General features: G+C 32.3%; 1 protein-coding gene and 1 pseudogene across 2 annotated transcripts; both read right to left on the reverse strand.

Moving 5' to 3' along the window:
• Positions 1-719: 719 nt before the first annotated feature.
• Positions 720-12,931, reverse strand: LOC106357256 (annotated as a pseudogene).
• Positions 12,932-15,317: 2,386 nt separating this feature from the next.
• On the reverse strand, positions 15,318-24,754 carry LOC106420808. Of its 2 annotated transcripts, XR_007325313.1 has the most exons (8): positions 22,634-24,754; positions 19,018-22,432; positions 18,410-18,931; positions 18,240-18,339; positions 16,770-18,141; positions 16,419-16,485; positions 16,105-16,341; positions 15,318-15,886 (listed from the first exon to the last, which is right to left on the reverse strand). XR_007325313.1 is itself a non-coding variant. In XM_048761419.1 (6 exons), exons 4-6 carry the CDS (start codon positions 16,419-16,421, stop codon positions 15,548-15,550), a joined length of 579 nt encoding a protein of 192 aa, XP_048617376.1. In that variant the 5' UTR covers positions 16,422-16,485; positions 16,770-18,141; positions 18,240-18,339; positions 18,410-18,676; the 3' UTR covers positions 15,318-15,547. The 2 variants fall into 2 exon arrangements, 1 of the variants encoding a protein (XP_048617376.1); XM_048761419.1 differs by lacking the exons at positions 19,018-22,432; positions 22,634-24,754 and having other exon boundaries at positions 18,410-18,676.
• Between the last annotated feature and the right edge of the window lie 2,641 nt (positions 24,755-27,395).

The following is a 27,395-nucleotide window of genomic DNA, read 5'->3' on the forward strand; positions in this document are numbered from 1 at the left end:
GCGTTTCAACTACACCGTCAAGCCACCGATCAACCCAGAGCTATTCTTTGTTCTTGAGCAGACAAAGGGAAGCGGCACTAGCATATTCGACGCAAAGAAGAAAGCAAGGTTCTGATGAATAAGGAGAAGCTCAACAGTAAACTTGTGTTTGACACCGTTAATAAAATTCTTGTGGAGAAATTATAGCATTGGTTGAAGGCTTGAAGCCACAACGAATCCATTGTTGAAGTCATCTGCTAAGACAGACTCAGAAAGCCATGAGTGCGCAAAATCTGTTCAGATATAGAAAAAAATCGGGAATATATCAGAGAACTTCTTGTTGGAGGAAGAAGACTTCCTGAAAAGTATACTTGCAGAAGATGTGATGATTCGGTCTGGGAACTGGGTAGACTTCAAATGGGAGAAATCTCAGGATTGGTGTTGGATGTTGAGAGGCTTACTTTCAAGGATCTGGGAATGAGGTTTTGCATGCAGAAATTAGAAAATGGAAAGACAAATATATATATATATATATATATGCAAGTGGTTTCTCTATTTTCTCTGACTCGTTTTTGGTTCTTCAGCATTATACAGCAGGAATTTTATCATATGGTGTGTTATGTAATAACTGAACTTCTTAAGATGGCTATTCGTGGAACTAACAGGAACTCTCTATTACGTATAATCTGTTGGGCTCTCTTTCTACTTTGAAATCGTTGCATTCAAGTTCTTGTACGTTAAGTCGTTAATACATATTATTTATTGAAAATTAAAAGACGACCAAACCAGCTCTTAGATATATGTTTGTGCATACATTTATTCAAAGTAAGGAGCAGTACATAGGGTATGTGAAACGAAGCAGGATGTTTTGAGAAGAAGAAGAGCAACATATGGGGGCACATTAATGGATTTGGGACCACCAACAATAGTTTTACCAGAACAAGTTCTTCGCCTTGTGGATGAAGGCATCGACGAGGTTGAACCAAAATCTGCTCCAAGGAGAGTCGAAAGAGAGAGATGTGAATATTCCAAGAAGTATAGTCACATAAGCTGCAGCTAAACTCCAGTAGAAAGATACCATGTCGACTGTGGACTCATCAGCTCCCACTCCATTATCTGATTTTTTACAGTTACTTGTGTTGATTGGTTGTCCACAGAGAAGAGGATTACCTAAGTAGCTTTGTGCATCAAAGGTGTTAAACTGTCTTCCTTGCGGAATGACTCCAGATAAGTTGTTGAAGGAGACATTGAAAACAGCTAGGCTGCTCAGCTCTGTTAGTTGAGATGGGATCCGGCCTTGTAACCTGTTGAAAGAGAGATCAAGACTTTCCACACTCTTCAGACCTGAAAAGGTTTTTGGTATCAATCCTGATATCTTGTTGTGAGAAAGGTTAAGAGCTTGTAGTTCCAGAAGACCTCCAAGCTCTGCTGGGATATCACCACTCAACTCATTTCTTGAGATATCCATTCCGAACAATAATCCGAGATTTCCACCCAGGTAGGTATCGTATCGGTGTTTTGTTGCAAATTCAATTTTAATCTGGGTGATTGTCTTGTATATCATCATAAATGGTTCCACCAGGATAAGAGATTCAAAATATATACGGTAACCCTCTACACGGAAGTCTATTTGCGGAGCAAAACCAGTGAACCTAATTTCAATCGCTGAAATACTTCCGTAATCCTGATCAAATACTGAATCCTCTTTCCCAAAAACAAATGATGTATTGCTGAAGCATGAAGGAATGGATCCGTTCAATCCGTTGTTGGCAAGATCAAGAAGTTTTATGTTTCTTAGGTCACACAACTGGTGAGGAATACTACCTGTTAAAGTATTCCCCCGAAGAAGAAGAGTATGTGTGTCTTGGGTATTGCTGAAGGCCGGAATATTCCCAGACAATCTGTTATTTCTCAGATCAAGAATAGAGACGTTAATCAGCAATGTGTCCGGAATAACCCCGGATAAATTATTATCTTGAAGGAGTAATAATAACTGCTTTGTTGAATTGGTGTATGAAGGTATGTCCCCAGATAAGGTATTTGCCGAAAGGTCCAACAGCTCAAGATGGATTATATTGAACAATGACATAGGTATGTCACCTTCCAATGAGTTGTTTGAAAGTAGTAGTGCGCTTAAGTATGTAAATTCGCCAATCCAGCTTGGAATAACACCCGTGAGATTGTTGTTTGAAATGTCAAGCAGTTCCAAGTATTCCATGCTCCGCAAACCCTGACCTAACTTTCCTGTAAAAAGATTGTTATCCATAGACAGCTCCGTTATAACAGGAAAGTTCACTGTTTCCGGAAACACCTCTCCACTTAGTTTGTTATGTGACATTGTCAAGAAACCCATGGAAGAACAACCCATAAGAATACTTCTTGGCAACTCTCCATGGAAGCTGTTGTGAGATATATCCAGAAGGTGAATCTCTTTCATGTTACCTAAAGAAGACGGTAAAGTTCCTTGAAAACGGTTATTAGCTAGTTTCATATACATTAAATGAGGAAGTACCCACCCAACATTCTCAGCAAGCAGATGATTGAAGTCATTGGCTGACACATCCAGGAAACCCAGATTATGAACAGATTTTGGTAGCTGAAAGCTTGTAAACGAATTATTTTGTAGAAACAAGACGTCAAGTTTCGTGTTGTTGACCAATAGCCAATGAGGAAAATTTCCAGAAACTTTGTTGTTAGAAAGATCAATGCGGCTCAGATCCTTTTGGTATAGGAGAAAATAAGGAACCTTCACCAAGTTGCATGATGGTAGTTCAATAACACTTAGTTGAAATTTTGGCTTCCAATCACTTCTACACTCTACTTGAAATGATTTGGATTTGGAACCAAGTTTGAAAACTCTCAACTCTGAGAGGTTGGCAAGCGACCCAACTGAGAAGGAGCCTTCAAATTTGTTATCTAACAATGATAAGTACTTGAGGGATCTAAGGTTACCAAGAGCTGATGGAACTTTCCCAGTCAATTGGTTTGATGAGAGATCAAGAACTCGAAGTCTAGTCAAGCCAGTTAAGCATATAGGAAATTGACCTACAAGTTTGTTATGACTGAGATCAAGCTCTTGCATATCCTTCATTTCGCAAATCCCTGTGATTATCAAATGCAATTTTACATAAACATCAATAAAGATTAATTCACCACCAATTTTAATGGAGTAGCATAGTATATGTATGGACTTGCCTTGTAATCCCCTTGATGCAGAAAATTCATTACCACTGAGATCCAGAGCTTTCAGCTTCCTTAGGAAAGGTAACACTGCCACAAGACAAACCACACAAAGCAAAATAACTTTTCATGTGACATGATGATCTCAAGAAAAAATGTTGTATGGAAAGTACTTTTTAGCTACCTCGTATTGGTAAGGGGCCCTTAAATTTGTTTTCACTCAAGTCCAGCAGTTCCAAGTTTGTCAAATCTCTAAGTTCTGAAAGGAGTTCAACAAAATACTATTAAAGCAGAATACCTACTAGAATTATGTATTTAGTTTTCAACTTATTTTGCAATGCAATGCCACTATCTTTTTTAAAAGAAAATTGGCCAAAATAAATACAACCCAAATCATTGCTTTTACGGTTTGGAAAAAAACCAATGTTTTTAAACCCGACTCAGACACTGAACCGGATGACTTACCAAGTCGTTGGGTCACTGGGTCGACCACGGATAAACCGCGGGTTGATAAATAAATTAATTTATTATATAAAAATATATATATGTAAATAAAAATATAGAAACTAAAGTTTAATATTTTCTAAATGTTTTTTAAACATAAAATAATAGTTTAGATATGTATATATTTTATGTTTTAAATTTTTTAGAAAATACTTAACTTTAGTTTTTTATATTTTTATTTTCATTTGACATACAAAATATCAAAAAAATAGTTTAGACTATTTAAATTTTTTTCTGTAACAAGGTAAGAGTTATGACATCTAAAAAAATCAAGACATAAATGTCTAATGTGAATAAAAAATTAAACTTCAAATCCAAAATAAACCAAAAGTAAAAGATCATTGTAATAAATTGTCAATAAAGAAAATAAACTAACACCAGATCATATCAACTAATTTTGGTTCTCTCTACCATCGTTCACTTTATTTTCTTCTGGTGGCATAGTGAAATCTTCATCAAAATCTAAAAATCACAAATATAAAACTGAAAAAAAAAACCTAACTTGTTTTTTTTGGTCAGCACCTAATTTTTAATTGGAAACTTAGAATATAAAACATAATCTAAAAACATAATTAAAAACTTAAAAAAGAAGTAAAAGTTATTTATTGGTTCAACCGGCGTTCAACCGGTATCGGGTTCCGGGTTTTACTAGATTTTTGCGGGTTTCTAAATATTGGGTCCATATTTTTTCTGAGTCACCGGGTTTACCGGTTCAACCGCGGATCTGGATCGGATTTCAAAGCATTGTGTTTTAGTGTCATAATTTTATTGTCATCTCAAACCATAACATCAAATATTACACCAAAAGTAATATTATATATTATTTGATGTTTTCAATTGTAATAGTTTTATTTTATATTATTTGTAATTGATAAATAATTAGTTTTAGCACTTTTACATATTATTTTTTAATTTTTTTTGTAATTTTATGTTTATAAAATTTACTTACATTTATATTTTTTGGTTTAAAAATATTATACTTTTATGTATTTATTTTATATTATATATTATATAAAAATTACAAACTATTAATTATGAAAAGCACATAACAAAATGATATGTTTTATGTTTTGAGTGTTTATTTTAAACTTAATATGCATTTTAACCTTATCCAACTTATATTAATATTTTATAAAATGCTAATTAAAATTTTATATTATCTTAAATAAAATATAAAGTTCTACGATGTTTCTTACAATATAAAGTAAATGATAATAATCATTTAGTGATTCTTTACTTGAAAACATAACAAAAATATTCTAATTATGTGTAAATAATTTTAAAATATAAATAATAAAATATATTTATGTTTAGTTACAAATTTGAACTAATTAATAATAATAATTAAACTATATATTTAAATGAAACATAATAAAATATGTGTATTAAATATATTTTTATGTATATTAAATATTAAATATATTAAAAATTTGTAACACTATTCATTTTACACCAAATTTGGTGAAATTATATAATTTTTAGTGTTCCATTAGAGATTAAATGACATCAAATTTGGTGTTTTGGTGTTCCATTGGGGCAAAGACCTAACTGATGTTTGAATAATCATCATTGCTTCCAACTGTTGCAAAGAAAGATTTTTTTGTAAAACGATTAAGTCAGTGAAACAATCACTTATTTTTTTGGTTCACCAATGAAACAATCACTTTGAACTAGAAACGTATTAAACTTTCGGATTAAATAATATATATATATATATATTAGCTTCTATAAGAAATAATTGAATATTTTACCTTTTCTCTCAAGATATGTACTTTTCTTTTCTTTAGTATCCTTGGGTCAAAATATTAGATATGCTTTTTGTTTTTTTCTTTTGATCAAAGATATGCTTTTTGTTTAAGACATAAAAAAAATTTCTTTAAAAGGGAAAACATGTTTTGGTTGTTATTAAAATATAAATATAAATATTAAAAACAAAGAGGAGAACTATATGAATATTTTTTCAATAGTTAGCTCAATTTAGTTTTTAATGCTTCTAGCATTATGAAAAAAATTAATTTTTAAAAATATATATGAGGATAAGTTTGTAACATTTTAAATCATTTTAAACATCTATAAATATTTGTAAAACATAAACAATCAACAAAACTATAATTATAGTATTAGATGATAAAATATTAAAACACTTAATCTTATAATTAATAAATATTTTTCATTTTTAAATAAGATTTTGAAAGTTAAAACTAATAGTGATAAGCAAGAATCTTAAAACTGATGCAAGACATAAAATTTTAAATCAATACTGATAAACTGAATACAATGAACAAAATATACATCACCAAGAAATAGGACATCCTATATTGAAATGAAAAAACACACCTTCATCTGGGAAAGGGCCATCCAAATTGTTGGACCTAAGAAACAGTCTCTTGAGTGATGTAGCAGAATTTAGAAAGGGAAATATGCTGTTGTTGAATGCATTTCCAGAGAGATCCAGGATCTCCAAGTTTTTTAAGCTGCTTAAGTTCGTATAGCCTGCAAACGAGAACCTTTTTGTTTTGGATAAATGAAAACTAGCATTTTGCTAAACATTTGAGTAAACTTGCCTTGAAATCCTGTTGGTACAGAAAAATTATTATGACCTAGATCCAGAGATCTCAGCATCCTCAGGGCAGATAAATCTGCGACAAGACAAAAGTCAACACAAATGTAAGCACCAATGTTATATGCAGCTATTAAATCAACTAAAATCTGTGACCTACCTTGTAGTTCTAGGGGGCCATTAAATTTGTTTCTACTCAAGTTTAACAGTTCCAAGTTTTTCAAATCTTTAAGTTCTGAAAGGAAAACAAATAAACATAAGACTTAAAAGTTTAAAAAAAATTATAACTACTGAATTAAACCAACAACATAGACATCATCAATAAAAAGGTCATCATGTGTATCCACTTTGTTACAAATGGATACAAAACATACCTTTAGCGGGAAAAGGTCCACTCAAGAGGTTAGTCCGAAGAGAAAGAGTTGTAAGTGACGTAGCGGCATTAATAAAGGGAAAGATGCTGTTGTTAAAACGATTACGAGTGAGATCCAGAATCTCCAGATTTCTTAATTTCCCTAAGCTCTTATAACCTGCAAACGAGAATCTTGCTAAACATATAAAAATGATAACATTATCCCAATCATTTGTTATATTTTTCATGTAAAGGGAAATCGGATGGCCGTTTGACGTGATTGCAACACGCAACATGACACACAGACATGAGCAACTCAATGCAGAAACAGGAAAAATCCAAGCACCATAATATCAAAAAGTTATAAAATTTTGAAACAATAAGGTAACATTTACTCCATATAATAGGTTTTTTAAGAACATGTAAGAAGTTACAGAGAAATTGCTTGAAATACTATATCTTGGATACCACTTTTCAAAAATATTCAAAATAAGAAATACTATAAGATTTGAGTTTATGGTTTATTAATTACTAGATATGAGCTTGTGCGTTGCAACGGGTTTTGTTTGATGTTTTAATTTATTAAAAAAAAAATAATTTTATTGTACTTTTAGAATTGTTTTTGCATATGTTGTGTGAGACTTATTTTATAATTAAGAACTCGTTTTTACACGTAAGTTACAATTAATACTTGTGTTTTATAATCACTGTGCATATGTAAATTGTTATCAACTTTGTATTTAGGGGTAGAAAAAACATTCATACCTATAAATTTAAACCCAACCCAACCCAACCCAAAGTAAAAATTGGAACGAGAAAAAAGTTGAATTAAATAAGATCAGTCGAGTCAATGACAACATTATAAACTTTTTTGTGTACTAATTTAATATTTTATTAAACTTATCTAATGTTTGATAATTTTCTTAATTCATTATTTCATAATGATATATTTCAATAATAACATTTTAATTAAAAATTTAAGTAAAAAAATACTACATAGTAAAAACAAAAAAAAAATGTAATAAGATGATGATGAAGCTTGATTTGTTTTTGACAAAACGCATATAAAGATCACTTACGGTGACAATAATAATAATAATCAATTTCTTATCACCAAAAATGAAAATATATATCAAATATGTGTTTGATTTTTCGTATGATCAAACATGTGTTTGATTTTCGTATGACCAAACACATATAATTACCAATCATGACAACTTCCTAATTTCTGATTTTTTTTAATTAAATAGTTTTAACATCATACTTTGTCATCAAATTGTTTTAAAATTACTATTAAATAATTTTTTAAAAAAAATTGTTAAGATTTTTGGAAAATTGCCACAAATACCACATTTATAATACCATTTTTCATGTTTACACTAATCATTTTTGCTTTCACTTTAAATGAAGGGTAAAAGACATTTATACCAATATGGTTAACTAATATAGACTTAGGGTTATAGTTGAGGGGTGAGGTAAAGTTTTTGGAACGTGAAATTTAGGTTTCTAATAAATATATAAATAATCACTTAAAAATATAAAAAAATTTAAAAATAGTTTCAAACATAATTTTCGATTTTCAAAAAGAATTTTTGAAAAAATGTCGTATTTTGAAAAAGTATAATTCGAAAACATAATTTTTTTTATTATTCTTTATCTTTTTTATTTAAATAATTTTTTATTATATATATAGAGAACAAAGATATAATAGTTTTTTGTCGCTTAATGAATAAGACATTTTTGAAAATGTTCCTTAAGTGGTGATAAAGATGAATTAGTACCTTTAAAAAATATCCTTTTAGTTAAAATTAAAAAAAAAGTCAAATACTCTTTTACATTTTATGTTTAGGATTTTAGAAAATGAAAATTACTATCATATAACCTTTTACAATTATCTTATATTTATAATTTTAGAATAAATAAATTGTTATCAAATAATTATTTTTAGTTACTATTAAATAATTTTAAATTATTATTTTAAAAATTTGTATCAATACTATTTTAACCCTTCTTTTGTTAATTAAATGATTTCTAGTATAATGTTTATCATAGATCAATATTATTAATTCAGAATCATTCTTATCTCTTAATCTTAAACTACCGTGAAATATTACGTGTTTGCCATTTAAAGAGGATCATACCCTTCATTAAGGATACAATTGTCAAAACGTTTTTTAGGCCTTCAACTAACCCGTGTGGTGGGACCCTTAAGCACCTATCTCGCTTACAATTAAATAAATCGATAATATTTCTTATATATTATTTGAGAAGCATTATAACTTCTTTTTGTAACCACATGTCTTCACTATAATTCTTACAATCATTAGAGAAATATGTTGGTCCATCTAATTATATAATAAATTTTTTATTAAACTAACAATAAATTCATCATTAATGTACTTTATTATTTCCTTAAATGAAATTTACGGAATTGTCTAATGTGACTAAAGTATATATGCCAATTAATGATTTTGAATAATAAAGATTTGATAAAAAATAGTGTATCTTCTATCATATTTGTTTAATTTTAAACTATTAAATAAATTAAACAATTGCAATAACCATATAATAAAAATCTAAATATGTATATGTTATATTTTGAATTTTTACAAACAGCTATAAATTACTAAAATTGTTAAAAGTTTCACATTCAAATTTTATGAACCATGGTTTAAAATTTTTGTTATGACAAAATACCAATGATTACAAAAATTATATAAGTAAAAAGTCTAATTTAATTAATATTTAAGATTAATATATATGTCGTTTTAAATTAAACTATAAACCATATAAAATACAATATTTTAGTTTCAAAATTTACTTTGAGCATTTTTTTGATAAAAGTTTTGAACGATCATTGACAACTTATTTTTTTTTTTAAATTATAAATTACTAAAACTATTAATCCCACAATGAAAATTTTGTTATCATTAATTTAAATTTTTTCTATAAAAGATACAAATGATCAAAAAAACTATATGAATAAAAATCATCATTTAATAGATATTAATATTAAAAATATACTAAAATATGTTATCTATGTTAGTATCATTTAAATTAATTACATATCCTATCAAATATAAAAAAAATATTTTTTGGATTAATAAAATTGATTTATATATTCGCACCAATTTAATTATATATTTAATAGTTACTGACTTTTAATTATTTAATATATATTTATTATTTCATAATATGTAAAAATATTTAATATATAAAATAATTTATATATATAATGTTGATTCCGCGTGGATCTTAACCTAGTTATTATTATTATTAATATTACATCCACACATGGACAAGTTTTTTTTACGTATAAGCTTCTCACATATGACAAATCATCACATTGCCCAACTTGAACTGGCCCCATTTAGCATATTCTCATTTTAATATAACGTATAGGTTTTTAACCTATTTTTCTTTGTCAATTATGGGTCATGCTTTTTATTAAAGGTATTAATGACTTCTTTTTTTTGAGAAATGGTTTTCATAACTTTGAGCGATGGTATGTGGTTTTATTTGATATATGATTACAAATATTTGTGTTAAAATAAGAAAAATAAAGATTTCGAACATTTATGTACTAACTTAAAATATAATATTATAAATATAAATATAATATTATAAATATGAATTATGAATTTAGTTGAGGAAGTGTAAAGGTAAAAATCTATTCTATTAAATCACGATCGTGACCAATTGATAAATGATTAGTCCAACATTTTTTCCACGTGACCTACATAAAAAATAACCATATCTTTTATAACTGGATCTAAATATATCTAAATATACCATGACTCTAACTACATTGAATATTTGAATAATATATTCCAATAATATAATCAGTTATGTTTTCCTACGTATTAATTACATAAGCAGTTACCATTCTATCTTCTTTTACGTGAAACGAACAATTTTTCACACATAAATTAATATTAAACACAAATATAATTACAAAAAATATAAATATGTTATTTAAAATTTTCAATAAAACATTTAAAACAGAAAATATAAAGGACGGGTCAGAATCTAGTTCTCTCTTAAAACACATTACCAAATAATTTTTTACAATTTTATTTTGGTTAGGACTTAAAAAACATGATTCAAATCTCTTTTTTTTATGATTATTTAAAAGAAAAAGAATATAAAATATTCTTTTACAGTTTTTTTAGAATTTTAGAAAAGAAAATTAATATTACATAATATTTTACAATTTTATTTTGTCTAGGATTTAGAAAAATAAAATTACTACCAAATAATTATTTACAGTTAATATTAACTATTTTAAAATTTTCTATTTTCATAATTCAATTTTAAAATATCACTAATATTTTTTAAAAAAATCTTTGTTAATTAAATAATTTTTATTATCATGTTTGTCATTAAATTTTAAATTTAAAAATTACTATTAAATTAAATTTTACATTTCTCTCTTTTCAGGATTTAAAAAACAATTATTTGGTTAAGATTAAAAAAGAAAAAAATATTTTAAAAATCTCTTTTATTTAGAATTTTAGGGAAAAAAATGTTATTTTCAATGGCAAGTTTTTATTGACACATTAACAATGTAATTTTTTATTGGCACATGTCACAATCATATCAGTGAAATATTTGAAGTTATTTTTAGTTTATATATTTTTAAACACAAAATTATCTATTTAAAAAGAAAATTAGTTATTTATAATAAAAAATAATATTATTTTTACAATTTTATTTTATTTAGACTTTTAAAAAAGAAATTTACTTATTTGATAATTAATTTCTCTTTAATGTTTTATAAAATAATTTCTTGTATTTGTAGGATACTATAATTCGTTTCTTAAAAGATATTTATACAGCTAATTTATTTTAATAAAAATTTCAGTTTAACTTATAATATATTTTGTCTTATACGTACAAACACATATTCATCGTATTCACACATACTCATGTATGAAAACAACATCATAATTGAAAAAAATTATGTTACCGTCATCAGATGTAATAACGATAATAAAAAGATGAGTTGTATCAAGAAATTAAAGAAAATACATAGGTAATATTTTCTTGTAAATACTATTTTGTTTTGTGAAAATATTATGATGAAGCTTAAACCTAATTAATATAGTTGTGAAATATTTGTAGCTATTTTTGGTTTATAATTTTTTTAACATACAATTATCTGTTAAAAAGGAAAGTTAATCATTTATAATAAAATAATAGGAGTACTTTTACAATTTTCTTTTGTTTAGGCTTTTAAAAAAATGAATATTACCTATTCTATAGTTAGTTTTTTTATTATTTTTACTAAATAATTTATCGTACTTGTAGGATTTTATAATTCGTTTTTGTTTAAGATTTTGTTTTTAAAAGTTAATATGTTTCTTTTATAATTTTCTTTCTTAAGTATCTTTAAAAACGAAAATTATAATATTTTTTTTAAGATATTACTATTCAATAATGTTAACAATATATAATTGTAAAAGACTATGTAATAGTAATTTTCTTTTTCTAACATTTTAAAAATAACCGTAAAAAGTATTTTTATAATAATGATTTTTCTTCTCTAAATCTTTTTTAAATCCTAAACAAAAGATAAATGTATCATATTTTCACACATGTCACAATCTTAAAAAATTTATGATACATGTTGCGATGTTAATTAGCAACTTTGAAGATTCAAGCTTTATATGATAAGATTGTTTAGGGTTTAATATTTACGAAATGAGATTTACTTATGGACTTTTATAAATGTTTTATAAATTATTTTAAATATTTAGAAGGGTTAGTTTAGTCTTTTTTACAAAGTTAAGATATTTATGCAACTAAATTAAATTTTTAAAAAATGATATTACATTTTGTAAAATTAAAATTTCCCTAAAATTCCAGTGCAAAACAAAGAAAAACAAAATAATCAAACATAACCACAGGGGAAAACCTCACACATACCTTCAACATCATCAAACATGCCATTGAGATGGTCGTACATGCCCTTGAAATTTTCGAAATAGTCTCCATTGAAAGAAAGACTACGAACATATTCAAAGGGATGCAGCAAAGAAAGATTTAGGAGAGAATTCTCTTTGAGGCTCAGTGTTGCAAAGGCAATCTCGGTCACCCGTTTGCTTGCAGGATTGCACTTCACCCCCTCCCAACGGCAGCAATCGCTCTTTGCTTCGTAACTCCAAGTAGGAACAACATAGTCAGACCCCTCTTCAATAGTAATTGAGATTATGTATTTCTTCAACTCCAACAAAGCCTTCCTTTCCTTTTCAACACAGCTTTTGTATCCGTGTAGCTGCCCCAACAGTAATATCACCCATATCAGATATTTTCTCAATAACACCTTCCCCTCCATTTTTTTATCTGTTATGATCGTGAGCTTAATGAAAATGCCTCCACCGTTATATATAAATACAACAAAAACATATTATGTACAATTAGAAAATTCCAAGTCTTTGTTAACGAGAACACTTTAAGCCATGACATGCGTTTTTTTTTTGGCAGCAACGACTATTCTATTAACTCAAACTTGAGGTGGTCTGGGGAGCCAGACCGGAATAGAACAACCAATAAAACATAAAGATCTATGAAAAGAACATGCATTCCTAGCTAACGAATCTGAAATCTCATTTTGCGTCTTTGGAATGTAGCTGATCTTGAAATCTGAAAAACACAACGAAGAGTTTGAATGATTTCCAGCTCAGTTGAGAAATTGGGCCAAGCTTGTGGCTCTTCTATCATTGCAATCAAGGCCTTGCAATATGTCTCAAATCTCTAACAGGTCGAGTGTTGTATCATACTCTCCATTGCCCATTGTAGTGCTTCCAGTTCCGAGTGTAGCGCTGACTCACGCCTTCTTAAGTTCATTGCCCCCATTATCTGAATCTTCCCCATGGTATCCTTCCAGACTCATCTCATTCTACTAAACTGAGTTGTAGCGGTCGATGAACTATCCACCATACAAATATTCCCCAAACTTAAGGCATGTGTTTCTTCAGCAGTATGTCCCTGTGTAGGAACATGTATAGTTTCCCTTGCATTATGCCAAACTTGGCACTCACTCTTTGCATACCTGACTAGTTCCAATGGGTCTCTGTCTATGCATCTGAACAACTTATCATTCATAACTTTCCAGATGTATCAAATTATCCAAGGATAAGAGTTTCTATCATCTTCTGGCTTCATAATATTATTTTTCCTCCAAAAAAAGTAATCCATATTAGCATAAATACTTGGTACATGGAAAGTTTGAGAGCTCGACGGTGTTGATGATAGTGTCCATGCTTGTAAGGTCGGTGGACATTCAAAAATTGCATGAGTAACAGTTTCTTCTGGCTCTCCACATCTTGGACAGTAATTATCGCATTGCATATTACGGCGTACCAGATTCGTTGTTACCGCTACCTATCCTGAGATTAATTGCCGTATAAGATGACAAATTTTTTGTGGCGCATTTCATTATCCAAGCAAAAGCTTGTAGTTTGGTTAAACAGGGTTGTTGAACTTCCCATGACATACGTTATGCGAGTGATTGCTATCGTTTACATATAACTGCATGATAAGAAAAGTCAAGGTCTTTGTAGATAACATTCATAATAAGGGTGTGAATGATATATGTCTCGCCTAAGACCCATTTACCGCAAAACAAGTTCTCAAAGACTTTGGTTGAAAGGTAAGGAAAAAAAATTACAGATAATTATGTAACATGTTAATGAAAGATCAAGGCTCACAATATCCTTCAGTTTGGAGATATCTCCAAGCTTAGCTGGGACAACATAACTTGAGTCATTGCTTTACAGATCCGAGTCAGACACGTAACCAAGTGTTCCTCCACGCAAATGACATGACGCAGAGTAAAAATCATACCTATGCTTTGCTGGAATTTCAACATTTAGATATGTTTTTTTTCACATTTAGATATGTTCTGTAGTCTAATTGCAATTATCAACCACAAATGTTGACTTGTTAAATCCTATAAGGGCCCCCTAGCTCCAAAGATACAGCTAATTGACAAGCATAAAGTGAGGGATTGTTATTTACTTTGAATAGTACTATGACATAATTGTGTGATGTCGTATGTGTGTGGTGTCAGACCCATTTACTACGACGTAAAAAATAGTAAGTCAAGTCTTTGTACCTAACAAAGAAGTTAAAGGAAACTAGAATTTATTTTGCTTTTGTTGAAATGTCCTCTTCAGGACTTGTGGCTACAAAGATCCAAAACTGACTGTGTGTTCAATGCAGACACCTCCACATTTACAGTTCACCGCACTAAGTTCAACAAAAATAATTGTATCATTTTCATCTAACGTTTGCTTTGGGTCGTATGATAAGTGATTCGTTTGGCATATAATCGGACTGTGAGTTTGGCGTCCAAATATATATTCACTAGTAGAAAATTGCGAAATACACACGGAAAATTTCGTGGCTATAGCTATTTTTTTGTGACTATAAGACGAAATACACACGAAAAGTCACGAAAAATCTTCGTGTCTATACGATCGTGACCAAAATTACGGTGACAGTTCGTGACTAAAATAGTCACTGTTTAGACACGGTATGGTTTCGTGACAAACACAGTCACGGTCGTTTCGTGTCGTTTCCGTGACAGTATGTCAAGATTATAAATGTGACATTAACGTGGATAAGGTTTGTCACGACTGTGTCTTGGTTTATTGTGTGACTAGTTAAACATGAATTGGTCATTGTTATAAACGTGACTAAATTCAAATTTTTGTTAACAAAAAAACTAAATATGGGAATTTTAAACCTAATTAAAATATATTACAATGAAAAACGTTTAACAAAACACTACAGCCGATTTTTGATAATTAAAGTTGTTACAAAAGGTTCTTACATTACCAAAAGACTAGGTGGCATCCTTGTTACATAGTTGTTACAAAAGGATCGTTACATTACAAAAAAACCTAGTAGCATCCTTGTTACATAGTTGTTACGAAAGCTAAAAGAGATCAACTTAAGCAAGAAGCCTAAGGAGTTGAGGCATTGTCAGGTTCGTTCACTTGAGGAGAAACAGCACCAAGAGCACCAAGAGCCTGTAGAATGACATTAAGGGAGCTTCTTGTTGCAGCCATTTCCTGCTGGAACTCAGTCTTGAAGGCTAAAAAATCTCCTTTGAGAGTTGTCATATCAGTCTTGAGAAGTTCCACAGTGGTCTGCACATGTTCAGCATTTGTCTCTATTCCAGATACGCGCAAGTCCATGTCTAAGCTGCGTTTAAGAGATGCTGGGACTGACTGAGGTGGTTCATAGTCTCTGAACTGGACACTACCAATCCCATATACACGCCCTTTGCTTGTCTTAGCACGCTGAAAAAATGGAAAAAATGATTAACGAAAGAAACGCGTGGTGAACAAAGAATGGAAACAATGATTATAAATGACATGGACAGAGACATAGTAGACAAATAAAAGTCCAGCAACAAAACATAAACAAGCAGAAGACATGATGAACCAAACAAAGAACTTTCTAAATTCTATGTATAACAAGTTGTAAACCATTCAAGTAATGGAATAAGAAGGGGTACCTTGAGAAATTCTTGATCAAGGAGGAACCGCCTTGAAGGAGTAGTTGTAGCAGTTGAAGCAGTTGGGCTGACGTCATTGGGAGAGTCCTCATCGAGTATCATAGAGTCCACAGCTTCCTCCACCTCTAAGACTAGAGCCTCAGCACGTTCATCAATGAATGAACCATCCTTGCGAGTGTGTGTCTTGCGCACAAGGTCAATGAAAGATGGTGGCTCGTCCAATCCACCCTCAACCATCTAGAAAAAATAAAACAAAGTGTGTATGAATTTAGAACAGATAAATGAAAATATGAAGGAAAGAGTTGAAACTTTACCATATCGTAGGAGGCATGACAAACCCTGCAGATGCAACTGAGGTTGGTATTCTTCTTTGTTGCATATCTGGAAACATGAAACATAAAGATAAATCAGATACCATAACACATCAACCGTCAGACAAGGAACCATTAAACAGATAACAAGATAGATTAACAATCTAAATAGTCCCAAATCGAAACCCTAATAAATAAATCACCAAATCAAAACCCTAATACAAAAAATCCCCAAATCGAAACACAGTTAATGAAACCTAATAAAAAAAACTAATCAGAGATTCTAAACCCTAATCGAACAAATAACAGAAGAAGATTTGGAACCCTAATCAAAACGCAGTAAGGAGAACGTACCGGGAAGGTTTAACTCTGGTGGGCGTGGGCGACGCCGATTATCTGATGGTCCGCTTTGAGCCATGCTGGTTCTGATCAGAGAGAGCTCGAGACAGTGACTTCGAGTGTCGTCCGATAGTCGAAGTAGAGTCGAGAGAGTATAGGTTTTTTTTTTGTCTAAGTGTTGTGTTTGGGAAGAGAGGAGAGCGTCCTTTATTTATTAAGTGTTTTGGGCAAAAGTTTAAGAGCCAAAACCCAAATAAATGGAGCCAAAAATTGGAGCCAGAAATATGTATGGAGGCAAAATATACGGAGGCAAAAGTTCGAGTAGAAAATTTGGCAAATATTCTCTATGTCCTAAATAAATTTTAACATTATCAATAACCAACTTTAACATTTTTCATTAACTAAATCGAAATTCGTAATCCAAAACTACAAATCTATTGTTTTGAACAAACTGTAAAACAATAGAGCCCAAAAAATACAACCCCCATGCCTTTATAAATTATAATCCCTAAACCCTAACCCTCAAACTATAACCACTAAACAACAACCTTTCAACTATAACCTTTAAAAATATAATCCCTAAATTGTAACTCCTAAACAAGATACATATTTGTAATAATCAAATAAGCATGATAATTAAAATTTATTTTATTAATAATATTCCAAATTTCAAATACATATTACAACTACATATTACCTTAATCAGAATCGGAGTCCGAATCAGAGTCGGCACACGAATCTTCTAACTCGTCTTCTGATACATATTCATCGTTAGGAGGAGCCACGGGTAAGACATCATAACCAGAATCATCTTCCACGACATATGATTCAATTCGTATCATCTCACTCGGTGCAACAACATCGTTACGTGTATCATCTTGCAATGCTGTTAGAGCAACTTCAAATGTTTCATTTACCCCTCGAGGCAAAACTTTTGTGCATTCCCACCAGTCTGTCACATTTGTACGACGCACACGCGGATAAGGAATGAAACATACTTGATCACAATTACCAGACAGTATAAAAGGATCATATTTCTCATATTGGCCACGGGGGGACACATCAACGATCCCCGACTTATGCTTACGCATTCCACGACCCACTACTGTATCAAACCACTTGCATTTGAAAATCATGGCTTTCAAGCCAACAGCACCACCGTACTCGATCATCATGATTTCTTCTATCAGCCCATAATACTCGGTCTCGGTGGTTCCACGGACATACACACCATAATGTTGGGTATTTTATCTTGGCCATGGCTATGTGTGTGGAAGCAATATCCTCGCGAGAAATATATCGGCCATGATGTGTAATTACGATGCGGTCCTTGAATGAAATCCAACATCCATAAAGGGAACTCATATGTTTCACTGGCATTTGTAATCTGTAATGTTGGTATAATGAATTATAAAATTTTGTTATTTTTTTATTTTACAAAATTTAATAATTACAAAAGTCTCAAGTTAATTAAGCAAAACTTACAAAATCTTTCACCCATTTTGCAAAATGTTGATCTTTCGCTCTCTGTAGATCATTACTAGTAATATTTGGGTTTGCTTCCATCACGAACTCATCAAACATCCTGTGCAAAAAAAATGACTCAGACCCTCATTATATAATAGGATGATATAAATCTAAATACAAAATATTACCTTTCATAAGGTTCAAACACATCGCAATTGAGCAACATAAATGTTTGCAAGACGGTGAAGTCAACATCTGTTAACCATCTCGTGGTGGCTTTTCCACTGACCCGACCTTCATGATAAAACAAATTTGGCACATCTTCATAAGTATAAGTAAATCGAATTTTCCCTCGAATAGAAGCTTCTTCTATTACTTCTGGATGACCAAAGTAAGTTGCAGATGCAGTTGACATCTCCTCATTCAAACATTGTGCAACAATGGACCCTGCAATATTTGCCTTGTTTTTTACCATCTTTTCAGATGATACATGTACCTTTCGAAGACATACATCCATCTATATTGGACAGGACCACCTAAAGCAGCTTCATCTGGTAGATGCACAGGAAGATGTTCCATAACATCAAAGAACGATGGAGGAAATATCTTCTCCAAGTTACAAAGCTTCACCCCTATATTTTCTTTCAAAAGGACAACATCTTCGGTGCGCAATATCTTTGCTGAGATATCACGAAAGAAAAGTGCAATCTCTGCAAATTTAAATACAATTATTAGTAAGTAAGAAACATTAAATAATAAAAATATAGTTCAACAAATCTTATAATTAAGTAATAACCTGAAATTGCGGTATGAACATGTTTCGGAAGGAGTTCACGAAATGCAAATGGATAAAGACGTTGCATAATAACGTGACAATCGTGACTTTTCAACCCTGATAGCTTCATATTTGTTTCATCAATGCACCGACTAAATTTTGAAGCGTATCCATCTGGAAATTTTATATCATTCTTCAGCCATGAGAGAAATTGCCTTTTTTCTTCATTTGACAACCTAAATATCGGCACAGGCATAGTTCCATTTTCGTTTAAATGTAGAGATTGTCTTCTACATATATTAGGGAGATCCATCCTCGATTTAATGTTATCTTTCGTCTTTCCAGGAACATTCAACACAGTGTTGGTGAGATTATCAAAAAAGTTTTTCTCCACATGCATGAAGTCAATGTTGTGTCGAAGAAGAAGGTTCTCCCAATATGGCAAATCCCAAAAAATACTCTTCTTCACCCAGTTATGATCCTTTCCATAGCCAGATATCGTCTGTGCAGCCTTCTCGTGGCCTTTTCCTCCACAATCAACTGTTTTGGACAACCCCTTAATGTTGTTTATTCTTTCACGAAGAATTTCTTCTCCAATCAACCACGGGGGTGGATCATCTGATATTGTTTGTCCCCGCCGAAACGCGTTAACATTTCGCCGGTAAGGATGATTCTGAGGCAAAAACATTCTGTGACAATCAAACCAACTATGTTTCCTTCCATTTTGTAACCAAAAAGCCTTTGTATCATCTAAACAATATGGACACGCTAATCTACCGTGCGTCATCCAACCAGAAAGCATTGCATATGCTGGAAAGTCGCTTATTGTCCACATCAGTGCAGCTCGCATTGTGAATCTTTCTTTCTTTGAGATATCATAAGCTTCCACCCCCTCAGTCCATAAACTTTGTAATTCTTCAATCAGCGGCTGAAGATAAATATCTAGACTTTTTTTCGGATGTTTTGGCCCGGGAACTAGTATCGACAGATATAAATATTCCCTTTTCATACACATACCAGGTGGTAAGTTATATGGAGTTACGATAACGGGCCAAATCGAATGTGCTTCACCATTCATACCGATAGGATTAAATCCATCTGTCGATAAGCCTAAATAAATGTTACGACTTTCAGCAGCGAATTGAGGATATACCCCATTAAAATGCTTCCATGCCGCTCCATCTGATGGGTGATGCATTTCTCCTTCAGGTGAATTATGCTTTGCGTGCCATCGCATATGTGATGCAGTTGTCTCTACTTGGTATAGACGTTTCAGCCGTTCCGTAATCGGCATATAAAACATCCTCTGTTTAGGACGGTTTTTTCCTCTTCCTCTGTTTGGATGGTATCTGTCTTTACCACAAAACCGACATGCCAAAAGCTCTTTATCTTCTTTCCAAAACAACATGCAGTTATCCTCACAAATATCAATCTTCACAACAGGGAGGCCAAGTGATCGGGCCAGCTTCTTCGTTTCATAATAAGATGATGGCGCTTTATTCGGCTTCGGTAGAACATCTTTAAAAGTTTGTGATATCTCGTCGATACAAGCATCTGGCAAATTGTAATCGGTTTTTGCTTTCATCAATCGTGAAGCCAAGTATAATTGAGAAATTCCTTCAGAACATCCATCATAAAGTGGTTGCCTTGCATCTTCATAGGCTCTAAAAGCGTTATCGTGAAATGTTTCTTCATTACCCACTTCCACCGCATACTCCAATGTAGAGGTTACTTCAACATCTTCTTCCAAATTTATATTTATATTGGAAAATGGATTAGTAACGTACATTTCGTTTGGAATTTGATAGTTTGTACCTTCTGCTTCTTCTGGTGCTTCTTCTCCATAGAAATGACTTGTCCCCGAAGATTGTCCAACATTGTAACAGCTTTCTCCGTGACTTGACCAAACATAGTAATTCCCCGTAAATCCTACTCGGAAAAGATGTTTAGAAACCGTCTTTGCATCACGTTGTTTCCGGTTCTTGCATCGTGCACACGGACACAACATAGTGCTTGTTCCTTGGTAAGACTCTTGATTACAAGCAAAAGCAAGAAACACTTCAATTCCCTCCATAAATTCTTCAGAAACACAATTTCGGATTGGATCCAAATGTCGATCCATCCACTCTCTTGATTGAAAGAAATGAGACATTGAAATTATGGAATACAAAAGAAAGAGTTGAGAAAAGACGTTCACTAATTTGTCAAGAACACAAAAAAATATTGAGAGGAGAGGTTTTCTTGGTTTGATATTGTGTTCTTCATTTCCACGAAAGTGTTTGTTTTGTGTTGTTTTAGTCACGGAAATTGTCACAATAATGAAACCGTGACTAGATATGACATGTTTTTGTCACGATGGCTACTGTGACCAACCAAATTCGAATATATTCCCAGCCAAAACAGTCCCGTTTTCTGACTTTGATGTAAATTCTATGACATTTTTTTGTTGGAAAAGTCTCAATTTAATCACAAAATAGAGTGAGACTAAAGTTTACGTTTATTTGATTAGACATTGTCTTGGTCACGGTTTATCTAGTGTCATTTCGTGACTCTTAAAGCCACGGTTTATACACGGTTTCGAAAACGTGACATTTTAGTCACAAATAGTTTGTGACAAATCGTGACTACGTTTAGTCACGAAAACATATGTGACCAATTCGTATCTATTTTGCCATGAAAAAGACACAGATTGTCACGTTGTCCTATTTCGTGACTAAATGTGACTTTGTCGTGACTAACACAAAATAAGTCACGATACTACTGTGTCTAAAACGTGTGTATTTAGAAGTTTTCTACTAGTGATTTTTCTTTATGAGACGTAAACAAGTACTGACAACCAGGAATAGAAAAAAAAACAAGTTGTATAAGAAAAAAAACAAATATATATATACGAGGTCAAGTTTTATCAGTGCACATACAACCATATCATATTGACATATACAAGAAATGTTTTTTTTTCAAAAGAGGTTGTAAGTTGTCCCGTCCATGGAAGGATTATGTGAAATTTGTCTTATTCATCTCATTCAATTCATTCAAACTCGTTAGATAGTTTGAGGAGAAATTGTCTTATAGATACTGTAATAGGTGATGATCCGCTCAAAAAATTGAAAATTTTAGTTAGTAGATAAAATGTAATAAGTCATAGTAACAAATAATACATGTTACACGATGTTGTAATGTTTGATATACAAATCAGTGAAAAGCAATTAGCACGGGCTTTCGGATGAACTGAGCTCAAAATGCTAAGAACTCAAAATCTCAGGCATGTTTTTACATAAAAATCTTCAATGAATAAACAGTCAAATCACAGATATGAAGTGAGCAAAGTGGTGTTTACATCTCTTACATTTCAATAAGAGTGAAGAAGAGGAGGAAGATGAGGGAGAGAATGTAGTATCTAATAGATTTGCTGCTGAATTTCATCGAGCTCTTCTCCCTGTAACAACAAACGAAACCAAAATCAATAAAAAGAACAAAATCATCTACATTCAAGCATTCCAAGTCAATAAAAGAAACCAAATCATCTAAACTCAAGGCATTCTAAATCAATAAACGAAACGAAAATTATCTAAAATCAAGCTTTTTACTGAAAAAGAAGTTTCAAGGGTTTTAAGGATTTGCGAAAATGAAATCTAACCTTTTTTTATAGTTGTAAATGCACCGCCTTGAAGGGAGGGAAGAGGCATTGATGGAGAACGCCCAGTTGCAGTGGATCGAAGGATTTAAGAAGAGTGTTAATGACCAAATCAATTCATCCCCTAACGATACAGTGGATAAGAAACGGAGACGAAACGACACCAAGATATCTCGATCCAGTGAATCGTCAACACGATTCTTCTCGACTTTCTCTCCCGAGACTCCATTGTCAGACATGAATGAGAACTTGAAGAACAGATAGAACCCTAAATGGTGACGGCTCATCGAAGCCCAGCAATTGTAAACGAATAACGTAAGCAACGAAACCCAAAAATAAAGAATAAAAAAAGAGGACGTGTCCTCACCAGAAGAGAGTTAAAATGTTCTTTATATAAATTTATATAAATAGATAGATAGATAGATGTTATATATATATATATATATATTACTAGGTGGTTTCATCCCGCGCAAACGCCGGACATGCTTTTTTATCTTTTCTCATTAGTTTTTTTTTTTTGAGAAAAATCTTTTCTCATTAGTTGTGCGTTCTATATTCTGGGCATATTGTTTTAGTTGTGCTATTTTCTATTTGTGTAATTATTTTGATATCCGACCACAGTAGCTCATTTCCTTATATCTCTAGACCTTTGATCTTATTATTTTCACTCATGGACTTTGGTCTTTAATCTTCTACTTTTTTTTTTGTTTAGCATTGTGCATTGTCATATCTCCCAATATTATTTTTTCGCAGTAGAGGCCACTCTCCCATAGAAACTACAGTCGATGTTAATTGTACGTTTGTGATTCTTTACTCTGTGACATTGACCAAATCTCCTGACCACTTTTGTTATTTCTGCATTTTGTCTTCACAGCATATTCCATGTTTCGAACTCATGCTTCTGTTAAGTTTTGTTTTGACTGTACAGGTGGAGTAGTCATATCAAATGGTCTATTGAATTTCTTCTCGTATCATTTTCCACGTATTTGATGTTTTGAAATGTACGTCCGACGGTCGCCCAAGTCGTTTCTCTAAACTGATTTGTGTTCATGCGTAGCTGTTTGTTTTTAAATATTTTTTTCCAGATTCCTATACGTTTGCAATGGTTTAATTACACTGCCTGCGTAATTAAATATTGTGAAAGAAACATCATTCTTTCAATGCTCTTCTTATGTGAACCTCCATTTTCCAATTCATTTCATCTTTTTTCTTCCTCAACCATGCATTTAATATTTTATTTTCAATTAGAATATAAGCTTTTCAGTGTCCATTTTTCTTGTTTCTCACATACAGACAGCAGTACCTATGTATTCTCACGAACATATAATTTGTGTGTGTGTTTCCAGTTTCTTAAGTATTGTAATAGTAGTAGTAATTACTTTTTGTGATGGCAGATCTTTGAAATATAAGTCTTGCATCCATTCTTTCTCTAGCTGTCAATGATATCTAGACCACTTGGTGAAGTTGCACGTGACATATAGCATGGGGTCCTTGCATTTTCTCTTATTTTGGAAACGTGATCTTAAACTTAATACATGGATCCTGAAACAACATGTTACGCCTGCAAATTCATAGCTATCATACTCTACGTCTGTGTTTGTCTTTGCTGGGCCTGAGTTCTTGGTACCGTCCTTCTTCTCGGGGTTAAAGTTTCTCTTCCTCATCCTTTATCTTCTAATATTAATGGCTCCCTCCTAACACTCGATTAATATCTCATCTTATTATTCTAAAAAGGTTCCATGATCAATGGTTTCATCCCAGTCTCTCGAACCACTATTGGCATCTGTTAGAAGAGGGACACTGTTGAAAAATAAACTTGATTTTGATCAAATATTATTGGGTTAATCATCTGTTGATCCAAAACTTAGCCCAAATTCTAGAAAAATCATCCACCTCCTTAAAATAAAAATCTAGATATTCTTATAGAATTATCTAGATAATTAAGATAAAATAATTTAGATTTTTAAGTAGAATTCTCTAGATTTAAGATTAAAATATGTAAGATATTTTGTACTTTGGAGGCTATAAATACCTCCACTCTCTTCTCATTTTGTATCACCAAGAAATAAACAAAGCTTGTAACAACTAATAAAAATCTTCTTCTAAGTTATATAATCTTTCTTCTTCACAAAACTTCTTTCTCTTCAAACACTTAAACACTTTCTCCATCTTTATAAAGTTTTTCATTCCAACAAAGTGGTATCAGAGCTACAAGTTCCTTTTGAAGATGGCAAATAATGGTGTTCCCTTCCAAGTTCCATTGCTCACTAAGAGCAACTATGACAATTGGAGTCTTAGGATGATGGCTATCTTAGGAGCACATGATGTGTGGGAGATAGTCGAGAAAGGCTTCGTTGAACCGGAGAATGATGGTGGTTTATCTCAAACACAAAAGGATGGTTTGAGAGATTCAAGGAAGAGAGACAAGAAGGCTCTCTGTCTAATCTATCAAGGATTAGATGAAGATACATTTGAGAAGGTTGCTGGAGCAAAGACATCCAAAGAAGCATGGAAGACGCTTCAGACATCTTACAAGGGAGCGGAACAAGTTAAGAAGGTACGTCTTCAAACTCTAAGAAGAGAATTTGAAGCATTACAAATGAAGGAAGGAGAACTCATCTCAGATTACTTCTCAAGAGTCTTGACGGTTACTAATAACCTAAAAAGAAATGGTGAGAAGTTAGATGAGGTGAGAATCATGGAGAAAGTTCTTAGATCATTGGATTCAAAATTCGAGCATATCGTAACCGTTATTGAAGAGACAAAAGACTTGGAGACTATGACGATGGAGCAACTTCTTGGATCACTACAAGCTTATGAAGAAAAGAAGAAGAAGAAAGAAGATATTGTGGAGCAAGTTCTCAAGATGAGAATTGATCACAAGGAAGAAAGTGGCCGAAATCATCTGAGACGTGGTGGTGGTCATTTTCGAGGACGAGGTCGTGGTGTAAATGGACGAGGTTGGAGACCATATGAAGACAACTTCAACCAAAGAGGAGAGAATTCATCAAGAGGTCGTGGAAGAGAAAACCCAAAATCAAGGTACGATAAATCAAGCATCAAATGCTATAGTTGCGGAAAGTTTGGACATTATGCTTCTGAATGCAAAACTCCAAACAACAATAGAGTTGAAGAGAAGTCCAACTATGTTGAAGAAAGGAGTAAAGAAGAAGATATGCTGTTGATGGCTTACAAGAAGGATGAACCAAATGAGGTTCACAAGTGGTACCTTGATAGTGGTGCAAGCAACCACATGTGTGGAAATAAAAGCATGTTCGTGGAGCTTGATGAATCGGTGAAAACCAATGTGGCTTTGGGAGATGAATCGAAGATGGATGTGAAAGGTAAAGGAAATATTCTCATCCGCTTAAAGAATGGAGATCATCAATTCATTTCCAACGTTTACTACATTCCAAGCATGAAGACCAACATCTTGAGCCTAGGACAACTCTTAGAGAAAGGTTATGACATTCGACTAAAAGATAATAGCCTTTCTTTAAGAGATAATGCAAATAATCTTATCACAAAGGTGCCAATGTCAAGCAATAGAATGTTTGTCCTAAACATTCAAAATGACATTGCACGATGTCTTAAGATGTGCTACAAGGAGGAATCTTGGCTTTGGCATCTTCGATTTGGGCATCTCAACTTTGGAGGCTTAGAGCTACTTTCCAAGAAAGAAATGGTGAAAGGATTACCTTGCATCAATCATCCAAATCAAGTGTGTGAAGGTTGCTTACTTGGAAAGCAATTCAAGATGAGTTTTCCAAAGGAGTCGGAGACAAGAGCAAGAAAGCCACTAGAACTCATACATGCAGATGTATGTGGTCCGATCAAACCAAGTTCACTTGGTAAGAGTAACTATTTCCTTCTCTTTATTGATGACTTTTCAATAAAAACATGAGTTTACTTTTTGAAACAAAAATCAGAAGTGTTTGAAAATTTCAAAAAGTTCAAAGCCCATGTTGAGAAGGAAAGTGGTCTTAAGATCAAGTCCATGAGATCAGATCGAGGAGGATAATTTATGTCCAAGGAGTTTCTGAAGTATTGTGAAGATAATGGCATTCGAAGACAGTTGACGGTGCCAAGAACCCCTCAACAAAATGGAGTAGCGGAAAGAAAGAATATGACAATACTTGAGATGGCAAGAAGCATGCTCAAGAGTAAGAAGTTACCAAAGGAGTTGTGGGCAGAAGCAGTTGCTTGTGCGGTTTATATATCAAACCGTTCTCCAACAAAGAGTGTTTTAGAAAAGACACCACAAGAAGTTTGGAGCGGAAGGAAGCCTGGAGTCTCACACCTAAGAGTCTTTGGAAGCATTGCTCACGCTCATGTTCCAGACGAGAAGCGGACCAAACTAGATAATAAAAGTGAGAAGTACATCTTCATTGGGTATGACGCTAACTCCAAAGGCTACAAGCTCTACAATCCTGAAACAAAGAAGACAATCATTAGTCGGAATGTCATCTTTGATGAAGAAGGAGAATGGGATTGGAGATCAAATAATGAAGACTACAACTTCTTTCCATCCTTTGAAGAAGAGAATGTGGAGCAACCGAGAGAAGAGCCAGCTACACCACCAACTTCACCAACAACAAGTTCTCAAGGAGATGAAAGCTCAAGTGAAAGGACTCCACGTTTTAGAAGTCTACAAGACATCTACGAGGTAACCGAAAATCAAGACAATCTTACTCTATTTTGTCTATTTGCGGATTGCGAGCCTATGAACTTTGAAGAAGCCCAAGAAAAGAAGTCATGGAGAAGT

This window comes from Brassica napus, chromosome C6 (assembly GCF_020379485.1).
Source record: "Brassica napus cultivar Da-Ae chromosome C6, Da-Ae, whole genome shotgun sequence".
In the NCBI taxonomy this organism is placed as follows: domain Eukaryota; kingdom Viridiplantae; phylum Streptophyta; class Magnoliopsida; order Brassicales; family Brassicaceae; genus Brassica; species Brassica napus.

What these genes read in the sequence shown, in the direction of transcription:
- LOC106420808 (XM_048761419.1), bottom strand. An exon ending in TTGATCAAGAATTTCTCAAG is followed by an intron (nt 15,887 to 16,104) that starts GTACCCCTTCTT and finishes CCATTTTTTCAG; the next exon opens with CGTGCTAAGACAAGCAAAGG.